General features: G+C 42.7%; 1 protein-coding gene across 50 annotated transcripts in view; it reads right to left on the reverse strand.

Moving 5' to 3' along the window:
• Positions 1-16,526, reverse strand: part of LOC137503854 (titin homolog) — a 1,065,379-nt gene that overhangs the window by 586,568 nt on the left and 462,285 nt on the right. For all 50 annotated transcript variants that reach the window (XM_068231415.1, XM_068231409.1, XM_068231432.1 and 47 more), the window contains one exon: positions 4,597-4,647. In XM_068231415.1, the coding sequence (XP_068087516.1) occupies positions 4,597-4,647 (51 nt within the window). The remainder of the gene's footprint in view (positions 1-4,596; positions 4,648-16,526) is intronic.

Below are 16,526 nucleotides of genomic sequence, written 5' to 3' on the forward strand. Positions count from 1 at the left end.
AGGCATTGTTCGAGTGTTCGGTGGAAATGGAATTGCCCTTGAATCTGGAAGCTTAGCAGCAGTTAGAGATGGCTGGGTTATCTCCTTATGACATATTCTCCAGGACATTTCTGAGCTATGTTCAGCATTCAGTGTTTGCTGAGTAATACATGTCACAAAATAAATGGAACAGAAATGATCTGAGTGGCAGACAGCGAGAACAGATAACGTTCTTAAGTAACATTTTCAATAAGCAGCTGTTATTCCTCTATTTCCACTCCTAACCCATATCAGAGAAAGTTTCAGGGATCAGTAGTACAGCTAGTGTAGACAAGGAATTTATATATTTGGTATGTAATTTCAAGCCTTTACAAATCTCTATAGAACAAGAGAGAATAAATAGCTGTGTGTTCACAAAACAAAATTCGGTTTCCTGTTTTATGCTCATGCGCATCACTCAAAATAATTGTTTCTAAAAGGTCTGTTAAAACAGAGTGTTCGAGATAGACTCAGGCATACAGTATATGGCTGTGCAGCACACCAATTTTTCAGTGATGAAGTATGGTACTTAGAGCAATGTTGTTGTCAATAATACCTTGGGAAAATGGAACTGGCAGCAGTCCAAGTTGAGGCAAGGATGAGTAAAATGTGTTAAGAACTTAACAATGCGTAGAAAAATTGACTTGGTAATTGATGAGTCACCTAATAAATAGTCACTAAAAGATTTAATGAAAGCACAAGAGTATCACTGCCACTGATAATTCCAAAACTTACCTTTGTGACAATGCTGCATACTAATGACTACTGAGTCTTTTGTTGTGCAATAAAACATTTTCTGAATATAACTTAGACACCCTTCTGTAAGAAAGCAATTTCTTACCTTTTTTTTTTTTTTTTAACAGTTTTTACCTATTTCACATTCCAATTGGTGCCCCTTATGCCCATTTCCACATTTGTGTTACCTTTCTTGGGAGAGATGAGGTGATTGTTTTATTTTTTAAGAGAGAGAGCGGTTTTCCCAGCGTTTCCGCGTGCGATATTGTCTAAAAACCCATGTCAATGCTTGCCGGCATTGACATGGTTAAAATTGCATCGTTAAAACCGCGGGCGATTCCGCGTGAAAATCCGCATGGAAACGTCAACGAATCCGCAACCGCATGCGGATTCGTTGACGCAGTTTCCGCGAGCAAATCGCGCCGCTCAAGTGGAAACGTACCCTAAAAAGTGTGGTCACTCAATCACTTTATTGTACCACAGTGATGGGCTGTAACACTGACGCAGCCACACAATACACTATACTACTATAAGCTAGCTACACACCCAAAAAAAAAATTACAAGGAGCAAAACACCTATGGAAGCAGCTACACAGCACAGCACTAGATAACACAGAACTGCTATCTATCTGTCCCTCAATCAGTAACACAGATCTCCTTAAAATGGCTCCAGGCAGACTGCAACATGGTTGCCAGGTTTATTTCTTGTATAGGGAGGAGGTAGCCTGTGTGGTAAAAATGCTTAATTGGCTGTTCTGTGCCACCTAACTTAAATAGACTCAGAGATGAGTCTCACTGCATTCTTTTACTTACCCGGGGCTTCCCCCAGCCCCGTAAGCATGGGTGTGTCCCTTGCCGACATCCTCAATGTTGCCTTTCTCCCGCAGTCAACCCCCAGTAAGCGGCTCAGTCAGTCTCAGTCTGACTGAGTGATGTCAGCCAGGGCCTTCTGTGCTTGCGCAGAAGGTCCGTGCATGCACAGAAGGTCCGCTGCTGACGTCACTGGGCCGCTTAGCGGGGCTCACTGCAGCTGAATGGGACATTATAGAAGGACATCGATGGACACAGCCATACTTATGGGGCTGGAGGAAGAGCGGGTAAGTAAAAAAACTGTAGTGAGACTCATCTCTGCGTCTCTTTAAGGGTTAAGGGAAAAGAATGGCTTCATGTTAAAGTATAGTGCAAAACCAAACTTCAAGTAAAGCTTATGATAAATACGAATTGTGTACAATCATTGTTTGCCACAAACTGGAATCACAGGAAATAAGAGTAATAATATGACAGACTGCAGTAAGCAGGAGGCATGGCTCTTAAATAGAGGGGTGACAAACTCCTGTGCTTGAAGAGCTCAATCTCTACAAGAAGGTGCATGGCCCCTAAAATGGTGGGGTGTCATTACCCTCCCTCTGTTTCCAAGACTTTTTCTCCACCATGGGTGTGAACAAAGGTTCTATGGCCGAATACTGGAGTGGGGAAGTTTAGGAAGCAGTGGCTACTTGGAGACTTGGGCGCCAAACAGACCACAATAGTATTTACGGCTTTAAAGAGAACCTGAACTGAAAATAAAAAATCAAAATAACCATACACAGGTCATACTTACTTCCTGTGTAGTCTACTCCTCAATCTCTTTCTCCTCTCCTGCATCCCATTTGTCTCTGTTTTAAAAATGGTCTTTACCCCATAACAGCTTCCTGGTCAGCACACTGTTAAACTGTAATATCACCCACTTGAGCCATAGGGAAACATTGACATTACCTTGCACATTCAGTTGTAACTGACAGCTGCTGATATATAGCTGACAGCAACTGGTATATTTCAGTTCTGACAAAATATTGTCAGAACTGGAAGGGAGCACTTTAAGAATAAAATGGTGAGCTTCTGAGATGAACTGACGGTGAGGTTAGTATGTAATATACATTTGCAGCTATGTCATGTGTTTATTTTAAATAATTTTACTCGCTTCAGGTCACCTTTAACAGCACCCAGTGGACTATTTGGGTTCTGGAGGCATTTAATATTGCCAATGCGTGTTGAAGGTGTAGATTGGTGTTAGGTGTTGGTAGGGGTAGGTTAGTGTTAGGCTTCAATAGCAGTAGGTTAGCAGGTTAGCTAATTCAAGCTTAGATAGTGGTAGGTTAGTATTAATAGTAGATAGAGGGAGAATTAGTGTGAGAGAAAAGTTAGGTAAAGTGATAACAGAATATCTTTAAAATTACTGATATAAGCACGATTTCAAAAGAAAAATAAGAAAGATTTAAAATAAGTTCTAGACTTCTCTGTATTTGTCAAATTATTATATAGCATTTAACTTAAGATACAATTAACACTTTTTTTTTTAAAAGGTAATTTTACATATCAACTTTAAAGAGCATTTCATTTTGGCAGGGAACACACTTGTCTTTCAGTTTTCAGTGCACATTTTTCTACGTACATTTTCTGCACACCAGGGGCCTGATTCACAAAGCGGTGCTAACAGTTAGTACGCTGGTGAAAAGCCCTTTATCACGCCTAAACTCAGTTTAGGCTTGATAAGTTTAGGTGTGATAAGTTTAGGTGTGATAAGTTTAGGCATGATAAGTTTAGGTGTGATAAGTTTAGGCATGATAAGTTTAAGCACCAACTGCGTTAGCACCGCAGTGCACAGCTGATCAAAAGTTTTGCGCTAGCAAAGTCTGGTGCACTTTGCATAGAATTTAATGGCGCTGCTTTGCGTGCGGGACTTTGCACGCTATCTACACTTATCTAAACTTAGCATGCCTAAACTTATCACACCTAAACTTATCACACCTAAACTTATCACGCCTAAACTGGCTTTTCACCAGCATGGTGCAATGGTTATCACGTCTAAAGTCTCTAACTGGGTTAGCACCGCTTTGTGAATCGAGCCCCAAGTGTGTTTTTTTTTACACAGCAGATAATGTCATTGATACAGAAAACTGACAAAATGTGAAGAATCATGATGCAGAATGTCAGGTTTTTTTTCTGCGCGTGAAAAACACAGCAAGTGTGAACCAGCCCATTGATTAACATGTGTTCTCTGTGCAGAAAATGTGTACGAAAACTGTCAAGTGTGTTCCCTGCCTTAGAGTTTGCAGATACCTCAGTGACCCTGTCGCTATAAAGAGAGATGTAAATGTAACCTTGCCTGTTTCACTTTAAAGGACACCTGAATGATAGGGCAGTGATGGCTAACCTTGGCATTCCAGCTGTGATGGAACAACAAGTCCCATGAGGCATTGCAATACTCTGACAGCTCTAAGCATAACTCAGGGAGGCAGAGGCATGATGGAATTTGTAGTTTTGTCACAGCTGGAGTGCCAAGATTAGCCATCACTGTGATGACGGTATGGAGGCTGCCATGTTTATTTCCTTTTAAACAACACTTATTTTGTCTGGCATCCTGCTGATCTTTCATCAATCAGTAGTGTCTGAATCATGCATATTAAAAAAGCATGCAGCAAATCCAGTCGAACCTCAGTCAAACATCTGATCTACATGCTTGTTTATGGTCTATGATTAAAAATATTAAAGGCAGAGGATCAGCAGGACAGCTAGGCAACGTGCATTGCTTAAAAGGAAAAAAATATGTATGGTCCCCTTATCCTTCTCACTTCAGGTTTCCTGTAAATACACAATCAGGTTCAAAATATTCAATAGGCATTTATTCTAACGGCTAAGACAGGCAAAGAGAAAATGTATCATTTTCACATCAGGCCCACTGTGTATAAATTCCATGCAATGCAAGTAATATAATTTGCCAGAAGGTGGTGCTGTGCTGCAACAAAGTGAATCATTTACTAATCTTGTACAACCTATTAAATGGAAGAGGACATACTGTGTTACCTGGTATTAATTTTGGAACTTTTTCCTTAGCTGCAGGAGCTTTCTCAAGTTCTGCAAAAATAAAATACATTTCATGATGTAAATGATTACTTTAAATCTTGAACATGGCTGTTCCACAACACTGAATCCAATATAAGCAGTAAACCTCACCACAAACAGTAATTATGAAAATGTCAACAATTTAGAGCATTTGACATAACAGGAATCCATTTAAATTGAATTGAAATTTGACCCAGAAACTACACAGGAGACAGGAATAGAGAATGTACATTACAAACAAACTAGGTATACAGTGTGGATGGTGCATGGGATGGTATTCAGTCATATGACAAAGTACATTTTCAACATGTGTGGACATATTGGTAAGATATCTGCACTATGCATAACTACAAAAAAAGCAAATCTGGCTTTCTGAAATAAGGGAAATATGCACCCCTCTGCAAAGAAAGAAATGTTCCCCTTTCATCAGCATACCAAAGAACAGCATACTAGTCTTGTTTGCTACATGCTTAATACATGTTTGTTAACTCAGAGTGAGACTGCTCAAGAAAAAAATATCAACACCACCATGCAACTGGTATTTTTCAGCCAGGAATAAAGATGGAACCTCCATATTGCTCTCAATTCATGCTGCCATTTAAAGAGAATCTGTATTGTTAAAAATCGCACAAAAGTAAACATACCAGTGCGTTAGGGGACATCTCCTATTCCCCTCTGTCACAATTTTGCCGCTCCCCACCGCATTAAAAGTAGTCAAAAACAGTTTTAAAAAGTTTGTTTATCCACTTCGCATCCAGACCTTGTTTTCAACTTATTGACCAGAGCAGGTTTGACAGTTTAGCTATGTCCCTATTTAATCAGAAATAACTTTATCCCTACTTATGACACAGAAATGAAATATATATTGTTTTTTTCAAGACAAACTAGGCTTTCATTGTATGCCATTTTTCCCCCTCAAACAATGTTGTTTTCTATGAATTTTAATGGGAAAACAAAGAAACAAATAGAAAAAAACATGTATTTCCTAGTTTTACCAATTCTAGTTTAAAAATAAAAAATGCTACTGTAGATAAAAAACACAAATTTGGTTTGGCTATTCCTACTGCTTATCACAAAACTTAGATTATGTTCCTGTCACAATTTATGGTGAAGATATTTTTTTTTTTTTTGTAAAACATTTTATTGAGTTTTTAAGTACATACAGAAAAATAAAACATTTAACCCCCCCCCCCCCAATTACCCCAGAAGAGCCTGGATTCCCCCCCCCCCCCCCCAGAAGATATAATAAGTCACAATCTCACAATAGTAACGTTATTAAGAGTAGGCATTAAATATCAATTTTAAGAAATGACAACCAGCATTTCCAGGTTTTGTAGAATTTCTTAGGTGAGCCTCTGTTTTCATAGATGGACTTATATATAGGCAGGTCAGCATTTACTCCAGATTTAAACTCAGAGAGTGTTGGTGGAGCAGCCTTCTTCCACTGTAGAGAGATGGCTCTCCTGGCATATACCAAAAGTAGGCGAGCCAAGAAGACCCCTCTCTCTGAGAGGGAGATTTTCCCAAAGGTGCCCAAAAGCAGAGCCGTGGCCGTGTATGGGACTTTCCCCTCAAAGAGGGATGAAAGTAAGTCATGCACATCTTCCCAGAAGGGTCGTATGTGGGTACATGACCAAAAGATGTGGAGTGAGTCAGCATCATTTGCGTGGCAGCGCCAGCATTTCCCCTCCCCTCCCCTGCTCATTTTAGAGAGACGGTGTGGGGTGAGGTATACCCAATATAGAAATTTGAGGGAAATTAACTTATGTTTAGCTGCAATGGGAGTGGAGATGAAGTGGGCCAAGGTTTCCATCCACTCCTCCTCAGAAAGACCAGGAATGTCCCTTCGCCAAGTCTCAAGGAGTCTGACAGCCTTGCCCGCCACGTGATTCATCAAAAGTGCATAGATTTGTGAAACTAGCCCCGTTAAACCAGAGTGTGATAGTAGATTTTCCAAGGGGTGGGATTGCACCTTCAGGTCAGCAGATCTAAACTGTACTGTAAAAGCATGTCTCAATTGCAGGTAACGAAAGAGCATATGGTTAGGTAATGAGTATTGGGCTTTCAGGTCACTGAATTGCCTAATTGTGTTACCTTCTGTTATGTCCCGCAGCTTAACTACTCCCCTGTCTGCCCATAAGACTGGATCCGGAACGCTTAGAAATTCTTTTAATTTAACATTGTTCCACAGGGGAGTATGTGGAGACCACTGTCCCAGCTGGGACAGAAAGGAGCCTGCTGACTCCCATACCTTGACAGCTGTGACCATGGGCATAGTTAGGGAGGTAAGGGCTTTGGGACCCCTGAAGGGCAAGCTGGAGAGGGCTAGGGACGAACCCAGAATAGCTGCCTCCAGAACCGTGGCTGGGTTGTCTGGAGCCTGAGCGAACCACCAGTAAATTGAGACTAGGACAGCTGACCAGTAATAGAGTTTAAGGTTAGGAAGTGCAATCCCACCCCTGTCGGCAGGAAGCTGCAGACTCCCCAAGGCGACGCGTGGCGAGGAAGGAGACCAGAGAAAGGAGGTTAATAGTTTATCCATTTCCCGAAAAAAACTAGCCGGGAGGACCATTGGAGTGTTTCGGAATAGATATAGAAACTTAGGCAGGACACACATTTTGAACAGGTTGCTGCGGCCCAAGAGGGATATCGGAAGGGATTTCCACGCTCGCAGTTTCTCCCTAACCAGGTCCACAGTGAGGATCACGTTGAGGTCATAAAAATCCTGAGGGTTAGAAGAGGTAGTAATGCCGAGATATTTTAATTTTGATACCACTTTCAAGGGATGTGTGGGGGGGTCTATGGCAGGATATGGGTCCAGTGGCAATAAAAGGGATTTGCTCCAGTTGATAACCAGTCCAGAGAAAGTGCCGAACTCCGAAATCAAATGAAGAGCCATATCAAGTGATCTGCGGGGATTGGCCAGATATAAGAGTAAGTCGTCCGCGTACAGGGAGACCTTTTCCTCAAGGCTCCCCACACGTAGGCCCTCAATTTCATTAGATGATCGGAGCAGCGCCGCCAGGGGCTCCATCGCCAGCGCAAAAAGTTCCGGGGAGAGAGGACAACCCTGGCGAGTACCCCATGCCAGTGGAAAGAAGGACGATACCCTGGCACCAGTCCTCACCTTTGCTTTAGGGGAGGAGTATAGGGCTTGCACATACGTTAAGAAATTGGGGCCAAAATTGAATTTTTTAAGTACTTCCCACAAATATATCCACTCGACACTATCAAAAGCTTTTTCAGCATCAAAGGATGCTATAATCCTTGATCCGCAATTGGAGTGTCGAGTGGATAGGTTTGTCATGAGTCTGCGTAAATTTATGTCGCACCCCTTGCCAGGTATAAAACCTGATTGGTCAGGGTGTACCAGAGAAGTAATTACCTCATTTAGGCGCCTGGCCATAATTATCGCTAAAATTTTGCTATCAACATTTAAGAGTGAGATTGGTCGGTACGAGGAGCATAACGTGGGGTCTTTGTCTTTCTTAAGGATGAGTGTAATTAGTGCCTCTGACATAGTTGGGGAAACTGTGCCCGTGGCACGCACCTCCTTAAAAACCTTAAGAAGTTGAGGGGCTAATTGTTTTTTGTATTTGGCATATAGTTCTGCTGGAAGTCCGTCAAGCCCAGGGGATTTCCTAGTTTTAAGTGAGGAAATTGCTTGGCTGACCTCCTGGAGGGTGATTTCGGCCTCTAATGCTTCAAAATTGCCCTGTGAGAGTCGGGGCAGGGAGATATGTGCAAGAAAGGTCTGAATTTCAAGAGGGGATTTAGAGACTGTAGAGGAGTACAGTTTGATATAGTATTTTTTAAATTCGGCATTAATATCTCCTGGGTGTGTTAGTTCCACAGAGTCGTCTCCTATTAGCCTTGCTATCTGAGTGATGGCCTTCTCCTGGTTCACTAATTGCGCTAGAAGTCTGCCAGTCTTATCTCCGTGCTCAAAGATTTTAGTAGCTTTGGCTTGGATGCCTTGTTTAGTGTAGTCTAGTTGCTTAGTAGAGAGAGCCAGGAGAGTAGACTGCCATAGGTCATAGGAGGGGTCGGATTTGTCTGCTATATATTGCTGTTCTGCCTCTGCTTCTCTCTGCTCTAGATTTGTCAGGATGATCTGTGACTGTCTCTTTTCCTCAGCTATACTGGACATATATACCCCCCGTGTGACAGCTTTATGAGCGTCCCATTGAATCAGGGGAGGTACAGGTTCGTGAGAGAGTTGCCAATACTCCTTCATTTTATCCATTACAGAATAGCGGACCCTAGGGATCTCTAACCAGTGAGGAGCGAGCCTCCAAACATAATCTGAGCATGTCTGACCCAAGTCCAGCGTGAGTTCTATTGGGCAGTGATCCGAAATCCCCCTGGGCAGCATAGCAATACCGTGGACCAATGCCTGTCCCGCCGAAGTTGTGAATGCTAAATCAATCCTGGACAGGGTCCGGTATGAGGAGGAGTGGCACGTATACCCGGGGGTATCTGGATGCTTCCAGCGCCAGACATCGCATAATAAAAAAGCTGAGGACCAGTCTCGTAGATGTGGGGGTTCGGAAGATCTGGGTGTCAGCCTGTCATCAAGGGCAGACGGGACCATATTAAAATCACCCATGTAGAATTTATATGGGGTGGGGAAGGTTAGTGTTTTCTGAGCAATTTCATGTAATAGGTCGGGAGTGCCTGGAGTTGGGTTATAAATCCCAGCGATGACCAAAGTCACTTCATATATTTTTGCGTGAATAATTACATATCTGCCGGAAGCATCCAGATCCAGGTGCAACAGCTGGAAGGGTAATCCTTTTTTTACTAGTATACTGACGCCCCTAGAGTAGGAAGAGTATGATGAGTTATATGAACTGCCTATCCATGGTTTCTTGAGCGCCAAGAGCTTACTGCCCATCAGGTGGGTCTCAACTAATATAATAATCTGAGGGGAGAATTTCTTAAGGAAATTAAAGACTAAAGATCTTTTAATTGCTGAATTTAACCCCCTGACGTTCCATAAGGTGATTTTAAGTTGTTCAGTTCTCTTAGCCATAGTCATAGTAAGGGAGACATACATATATAGCTAGAACATAAAACATAGGAGCAGAGTGAGAGACCCAGACTCTAAGTTTCCCCTTAAGTGCTAACCTACCCCCCCCTTCCTTCCCACCCCCACCCAAACCTAAAACTCACAGTCCCACCCCGCAGCTTCAACCCAATCTCGAAGACGCATGGATCCCAACCCGCGAAACTGTAGAGAGCAACCATACACAAGTGCTGGCCAAGGGGCCCCAGGTGCAATATAACATGTAAATGCAACAATCCCAGATCCCCCCTCCCCCCCCGCTTCTCAGTCGCATCAATTAGGGCTTATGCAAGCAACAAATATAGATCATCCTCCCCCCCCACAGAATGCGACTTGAGAGTAGTTATGACCCCGCCTATAACCTGTGATATGAAAATATAGATAAGCAAACGTTTTGTGTAGCCATCAAACATTTTGATAAATAAGAGGACCAGTGTCTATTGGGCTAAATTGAGAGTCCTCCATAACAGGATTAGGGCCTACATGGTAGCAAAGGAGGGCAGCGTTCTCCTAATGTGGAGCCTTGCTGCTTAGTCTGTGTTAACGGGCACACGTTCCGTATACATAACTGTCCTTGGAGTAAACAGCCTCGATCGAGAGAGGGGAAGTAGCAGATGATGTTGGTTCTAAAGTCAGATCTTGAACAATCAGAGTCTATTCCAAATAGAGGCAGTGCAGTCCAGAGGATCCCCTCCAGTGATACTAGCCAGGCAGGGAGGACAGAAGGATAGCACGCCAAGGGCTAGCAAAGGACTGTACGGAAGTGTGATACTTGGAAAGAAAAAAGAAAACAAAGAAGGGAAATAAGAAAGCAAAAATAGAGCCCGTTAACACAGAGGTTAGTTAAGTCAGCATGGTCTTACCATCTCCCGTCAGTCCTTAAGCGTGTCTATCCAGTCCGAGGCCTCCTGAGCTGTAGTAAAAAAGTGGGCCTTGTCTTGATGCTGCACACGCAACCTAGCAGGGAATAGCATTGCGTACTTCAGCCCTTTTTTTCGAAGCCGAGAGCGGACATTGTCGAAAAGCTTCCTTTTGCGTTGTGTTTCGGTCGCCAAGTCAGGGAAAAACATCAAGACAGCGTTCTCATGGCGGACTTCCTCCATCTTGCGGGCCTCTCTTAAAATGGCGTCGCGGTCCTGATAGTTCATCAGCTTGAAGATGAAGGGCCTAGGGACCCCGCCCGGCAGCTGGGTACGTGTTTGCAGGCGGTGGGCTCTCTCTATCACAAAGCAAGTGGAGAAGTTCGCGTCAGGAAACAGACGGCGAAGCATCGTTGTTGTAAAGGCCACAGGGTCTTCTCCCTCCACACCCTCAGGTAGTCCCAGCAGGCGGAGGTTATTGCGACGGTTCCGGTTTTCGCTATCCTCCGCTCTCTCTTCAAGGCGCTGTATCCTAGATTGGTAATCATCAGAGGACTTGCGGAGTGTGGTTATAGCATCTTCCGCCTCCCCCAATCGGCGTTCCGCCTCTCCGGTGCGATCTCGGATATTCACGAGGTCATGTCTAAGTATGTTGACCTGTGACTCCACGTGGTCTATTTTGGTGGCTAAAGAGTCTCTGGTGGAGGCTATGAGGTCTTTACAGCTGGTGATGGCCGCAAGAAGCATGGCCATGTCGGGCTGTTCCGCATCTTCCTTCGCTGGCATAGTCTGGGTTGCCTTTGGCTTCCTCCGCGCAGTAGGTAAGATGGCGGCGGGGCCTACTTCTGTGAGGTTAGTGGAGCCTTTCGCAGTAGCCGATCCGCGCTTGCCCCGTTTGCTAAGCGACATCCAGGGGGCACAGGGGGAGTGAGAGTCGTCCAGCCACAGCCTTGGCGGCGATTTGAGCCCGATGAAATAGAGGATAAGAGCTGTTAATTAGAGCCGCACCCGGAGCTCCAGGAAAACACGTCCGCTCAGCACACGCGCATGGCCACGCCCCGTCATGGTGAAGATATTTGATTCTGAAATAATGCTACAGAGTGTGTTTTTCACTATGAAATGAGAAAATACTAGTATTTTTAATAGTTAAAATCAATCTCATTAGCTCAGGAAACTTATATTCCCATTCGCCAATTAGTCCTGCATCAGATAGTGCCAGAAATGTGCACAGGAGCAAGCCCAATCCTGCACAGCACTGATTCAATACAGGTCAGTAGATCTACTGACCTGTGGCTTAGATGAAGTCCCAGAGGACGTATATCTACTGACCTGTGGACGAAGTGGTTAAACAAACAAAATGGCCACCAAAACTGGAAGTAGGTTGATGTACAGTATGTCCACACATAGAAAATACATCCATACACAAGCAGGTTGTATACAGCCTTCCTTTTGAATCTCAAGAGATCATTTGTGTGTTTACCTTTTTCTCCCTGCAGCTCTCATCCACTGAAGACTCTGTGTCTGTAATTCCTCAGTATGTGTCAGCACAATTCCTTTCACAGCCTAGCAGAGGACGATTTATCCAGGCAGCTCTCTTCTCTCACTGACAAGAGAGCAGAGAGGCTGCCTAATCTAAATAACACACATGGGAGTGTGCATAGAGGGGGCCTGGAGGGGGGCATGCATTAGAGATCAACAACACTAAAGAGTTGGCAGCCTTCCAGACATAGGGCGACAAATCCGACAGGGGAAAGATAAGTGCCAGAGCAAGTGCCAGATAGATAAGTGCCAGAGCACATTACAATAGGTTTAGGAACTTGTAGGATAGTAGAAAAAAGGATGAATTTTTTGTTACAGAGTCTCTTTACGAGGCACCATGATGACATATAGTAGAAGGTAACACATTATTTTAGGGGAAGGGGGTAGTCACTAGGGGTGAACAAATTTGCAACTTGCAGTTTTGCAAGATTTTCATTGAAAATCAGTTTTGCGAAACTGGCATGTTTGGCTGGCATAGCTAGCCCACAATCTTGGCCAGCATTATAGGTGTCCCCCAAAAGTGTGTAGAAGTCATAGATGGCTCCCAATAACTGTCGGCAGTCATAGGTGACCAAAACCTCTGTAAGAGGTGATCCCTGCCTACATCAATGGTTAGTAAGTACTACAAAGCAGGGTAAATTAGAATCTTGTAACACATTCTGAGGGAAGTTCAGACATAATGCTAAAAGCAGGAAACACACTAGCAAAGTTTGGTTTGTATTCTATAATTGACATATTGCATCTTGATGTAAGCAAATAAACTTGTGATATTGTGCAATACTTTGTACCTAAATTTTGGTTTGTGTACTATACTACATTGGGGAGCACTGGAAGCAGGGGCACAGGAACTTTGTCATACTATATTTAGCATGTATTGCACCACCCACTTTGTAATCACTTATTCAAGAACTACGGTGGTGTGTAGCCAAATGGTCCCAGCCCTCCCCTGGTAACTTTCTTGATTTCTGGTTAAGAGGACACTTCTGAAGAGGAAAGGTGTGCACTGTGGTGACAGTCACAGGAATGAGCCCCAGTGATTTCTTAACAGTAAGATTTTGGTACCCCAACAAAAGCATCAATTGAATGATTGGCATCTTTACCATGTTGGTCTTAAAGGATACCAGAGCTGAAAGGCTCTGGTAAAAATGTAAGATGCAGTGCTTAGGGGGTTAAAAGTCGATACTTACCGTGCCTCTTGTTCTACGCAGTCAGCCGCCGGTCTTCTCCTATACGTCCCGGAGTCCTGGCGACTTGGCTGACCTTTAACTTGGACAGTTTTGGTTTCTGCCCGACGCATAATTACAGGCAGAAGTATACACATTCTCCCGCCTCCTCCATCCTAGTGTCTGCGCTCCACTGAAAAGCAAGCGTCAGATGCTACGTGAGCACAACTCCACTTAGCATCTCATACTTGCTTTTCAGTGGAGTGCAGATGCTAGGGCGGAGGAGGCGGGGTAGTCTGCATATTTCTGCCTGTAATTATGCATCGGGCAGAAGTGAAGACTGTCCGGGTTAAAGGTCAGCCAAGTCACTGGGACAATGGGACTTTTGGAGAAGACCGGCTGCTGACTGCAGGGAACGTGAGGCGCAGTATCGACTTTTAACCCCCTAAGCACTGCATTTTACCTGCCCCTTTTGGCTCTGGTATCCTTTAAAACCACAGAAAAAGGCCGCTCCCAATGGATATAAAGCTTTCCCCACCACTTTTTATTGCAGATATTTGCACATAGGTGAGGGTCTTTCCATGCTTTTTTGTTGCATTTGGCTGCTGTACCAGCTCTCCAGAGATCAGAACACAAACCATCATTAACTTCATTGGGGTTTAAATCTGGCTTTTAAATGAAGTCAAACATTTGGACCAATTCAAAGGAACTGCCGTCCAACGTCTACAAAGCATATATTGTGGATTTACTCATTTGTATACTTCTGCGTAAATGACTCAAAGGGTATTATAAAAAATGAAAAGCATTAAAACTAGGGAACTAGTACTTTTAGTACATGCCAACAATGACCTATTTCCTTAATTTATAAGTTAAAGGAATACTATCGATTGAAACAACTTTTTTTTAATACTCTATATTAGTGTACACATTACCATTAGTGCTAGGGGCACTTTATTTATTCACCCAGGTCTCTCTCCCTCTGTTTTGGCTTAAAAATTCATTTCTCACACAGCTCACAAATATATTTCACTGTGTCACTCACAGCATGCAGGAGACATGAGGAGAAACAGGCTGATCTGAGGTGGTAACAGGTAACTGAGCTGTAATATTGCTGGAATATAACTAGCTATAACACTAGTCTGTGTTTACACTCAGACTGGTTGCCTGGCTGCCTGCTTGTGATGATGATTCACTCCAGGCTGCATCCACTTTTCAAGCTGCTGAGAGGGGCAGACCACTGTTTACAATTAGCATTATTAGTATCGTTATCAGTCAAGAGAAGCAAAGATAATAAACACACATTGCTAGAATCTTTAACCCCTTACCACCATATCAACAAGATTCTTTCAGCAAGGTGATAATTAAACTATAAACTGAGGCATTGATAGCAACTCCCCTGTGCAGAGACATGGTCTAGCCCTCTGGGAGCCGTCAGTATTTAGATACATTTTGTATCCAAAACTGAGGGAGGATTTTACAGCTGAGAGCAACAGCTGTGTGAGGAATCAAATTGCTCCTAGTACTTGTCCTAATGTGTCCTACAACATACAGCATTTAAAAATAAATGCATACATCGATAGTATTCCTTTAACTTTAAATTGAATGGCAGACACTATTATAGAAATGTGGATCCCGATCTGGTTGTCATAGTTATCCTGTGACTTTACCAGTCAATGAGTCACTGACACTGCCCAAAGTCAAGCACATAGGTTGAAACTCTTAAAGATGTCTTTCAAATGTCATGAAAGGCATATTTCTAATATAATTTAGAAAGTATAATTCTATCTTGGCATGTTTAGTATTACATTACAAGCAAGCTGACAGAAATAAAGATCTGCTAACTACATGCTGCACAAAGATTATTTTTTCTCTGTGAGTCTATTTTTATTTAAAGTGACTGAGTAATTATAGGGTAGGATATAAAATAAAGAACATTGTATACAATTAACTCATCTGAACATACTGCAAAGAGAGATTTGTAAATTTAGCCATCTACTTCAAAGAAAAGATTGATGCTGTCAAATTGCACTGCAAATCCTAAAATCTGGATATAATCATAACCCCAGTGAGTTAATGGGCCCCATTAGTCTGCAATTCCACAACCTGCCCCACCAATCCACAGCTCTGTTCTCAGCACATTCAGCCCTGTTGCTGTACAGAAAGTCTCTGTCATCTCTTCTTACAACCTATCTACATAACTCAATTCCATCTTCCCTGCTTAATGGCCACTATTCCACTCTAGCACCTGTGCTGCCTGGTCTATTTAGTGTCTCCCTCTCTAATGGTCTCTTCCTTTTCAGATATGGTTATACTTCCTATTCTGAATCCTTGGATCATTTTTACTTTCCATCTATCTACCAATTTTCAAATTACTAGAGCATCCTTTCTACAAGATCCAAAGGGGTCCGCACACTCAATGTGAGAACAAATTCTCCTTTTATTATCAATCATGACAATAGTCCATTTAAAGACCAACGGCCGTTTTGGGGCCCCCGAGGGGTGCCCTTTGTCAAGGTAACAGACAGAATGGCCAAGTGAGTTCACTCACTTCATGTCCCAACTCTACTAGTGAACTTGAAACTGGGTTTGAATTTAATATGAACAAAAGCGTAAGATTTATGTACACTAGTAAATGCAAATGATCTGCACCTGAAATATAACTGACCTGCTGTCAAACTCACATTAAATTGATACCAAAATAACATCAGACTAAACCCCAAGGTCTAGGTACACCTACCCTTAATATGATGGCATTTTGTACTGAGCCATTTTTAGGTAATGAAAAACATGTAAACTTAGTGTTTGATCTGTCTTGAGAAACACAATGCATTTCAGGTAGATTTGATCACAATGAGTGTAGTGATGCAAGTAAAAAACCTATCAAGGAATACATATAGAAAACTGGACATTCCTGAAGTAAAAAGCTGCCCAATGTAAAGTATAGATTTTCTTCAATATTCTACTCGGCAATTGACTCATCTCATGGTTTACAAGATTAAAAAAAATTCCACCAACAACAACTGAACAAATGAGCATTTATTCATCAACCTCTTAAAGGATCACTATCGTGAAATATTCTAAAATTTAAAATACATGTAAACACATACAAATAAGACAAATGTTTCTTCCAGAGTAAAATGAGCTATACATTACTTTTCTCCTGTTTGAAAGAAAGGGGGAGAACCGAGAGCCCGATATGGTGTAGTATGTTAATAAGGTGATGTCTGATGCAAACACACACAATGATTATACTCACAAGGA

The sequence above is a fragment of the Hyperolius riggenbachi genome, chromosome 4 (genome assembly GCF_040937935.1).
Source record: "Hyperolius riggenbachi isolate aHypRig1 chromosome 4, aHypRig1.pri, whole genome shotgun sequence".
Classification (NCBI taxonomy): domain Eukaryota; kingdom Metazoa; phylum Chordata; class Amphibia; order Anura; family Hyperoliidae; genus Hyperolius; species Hyperolius riggenbachi.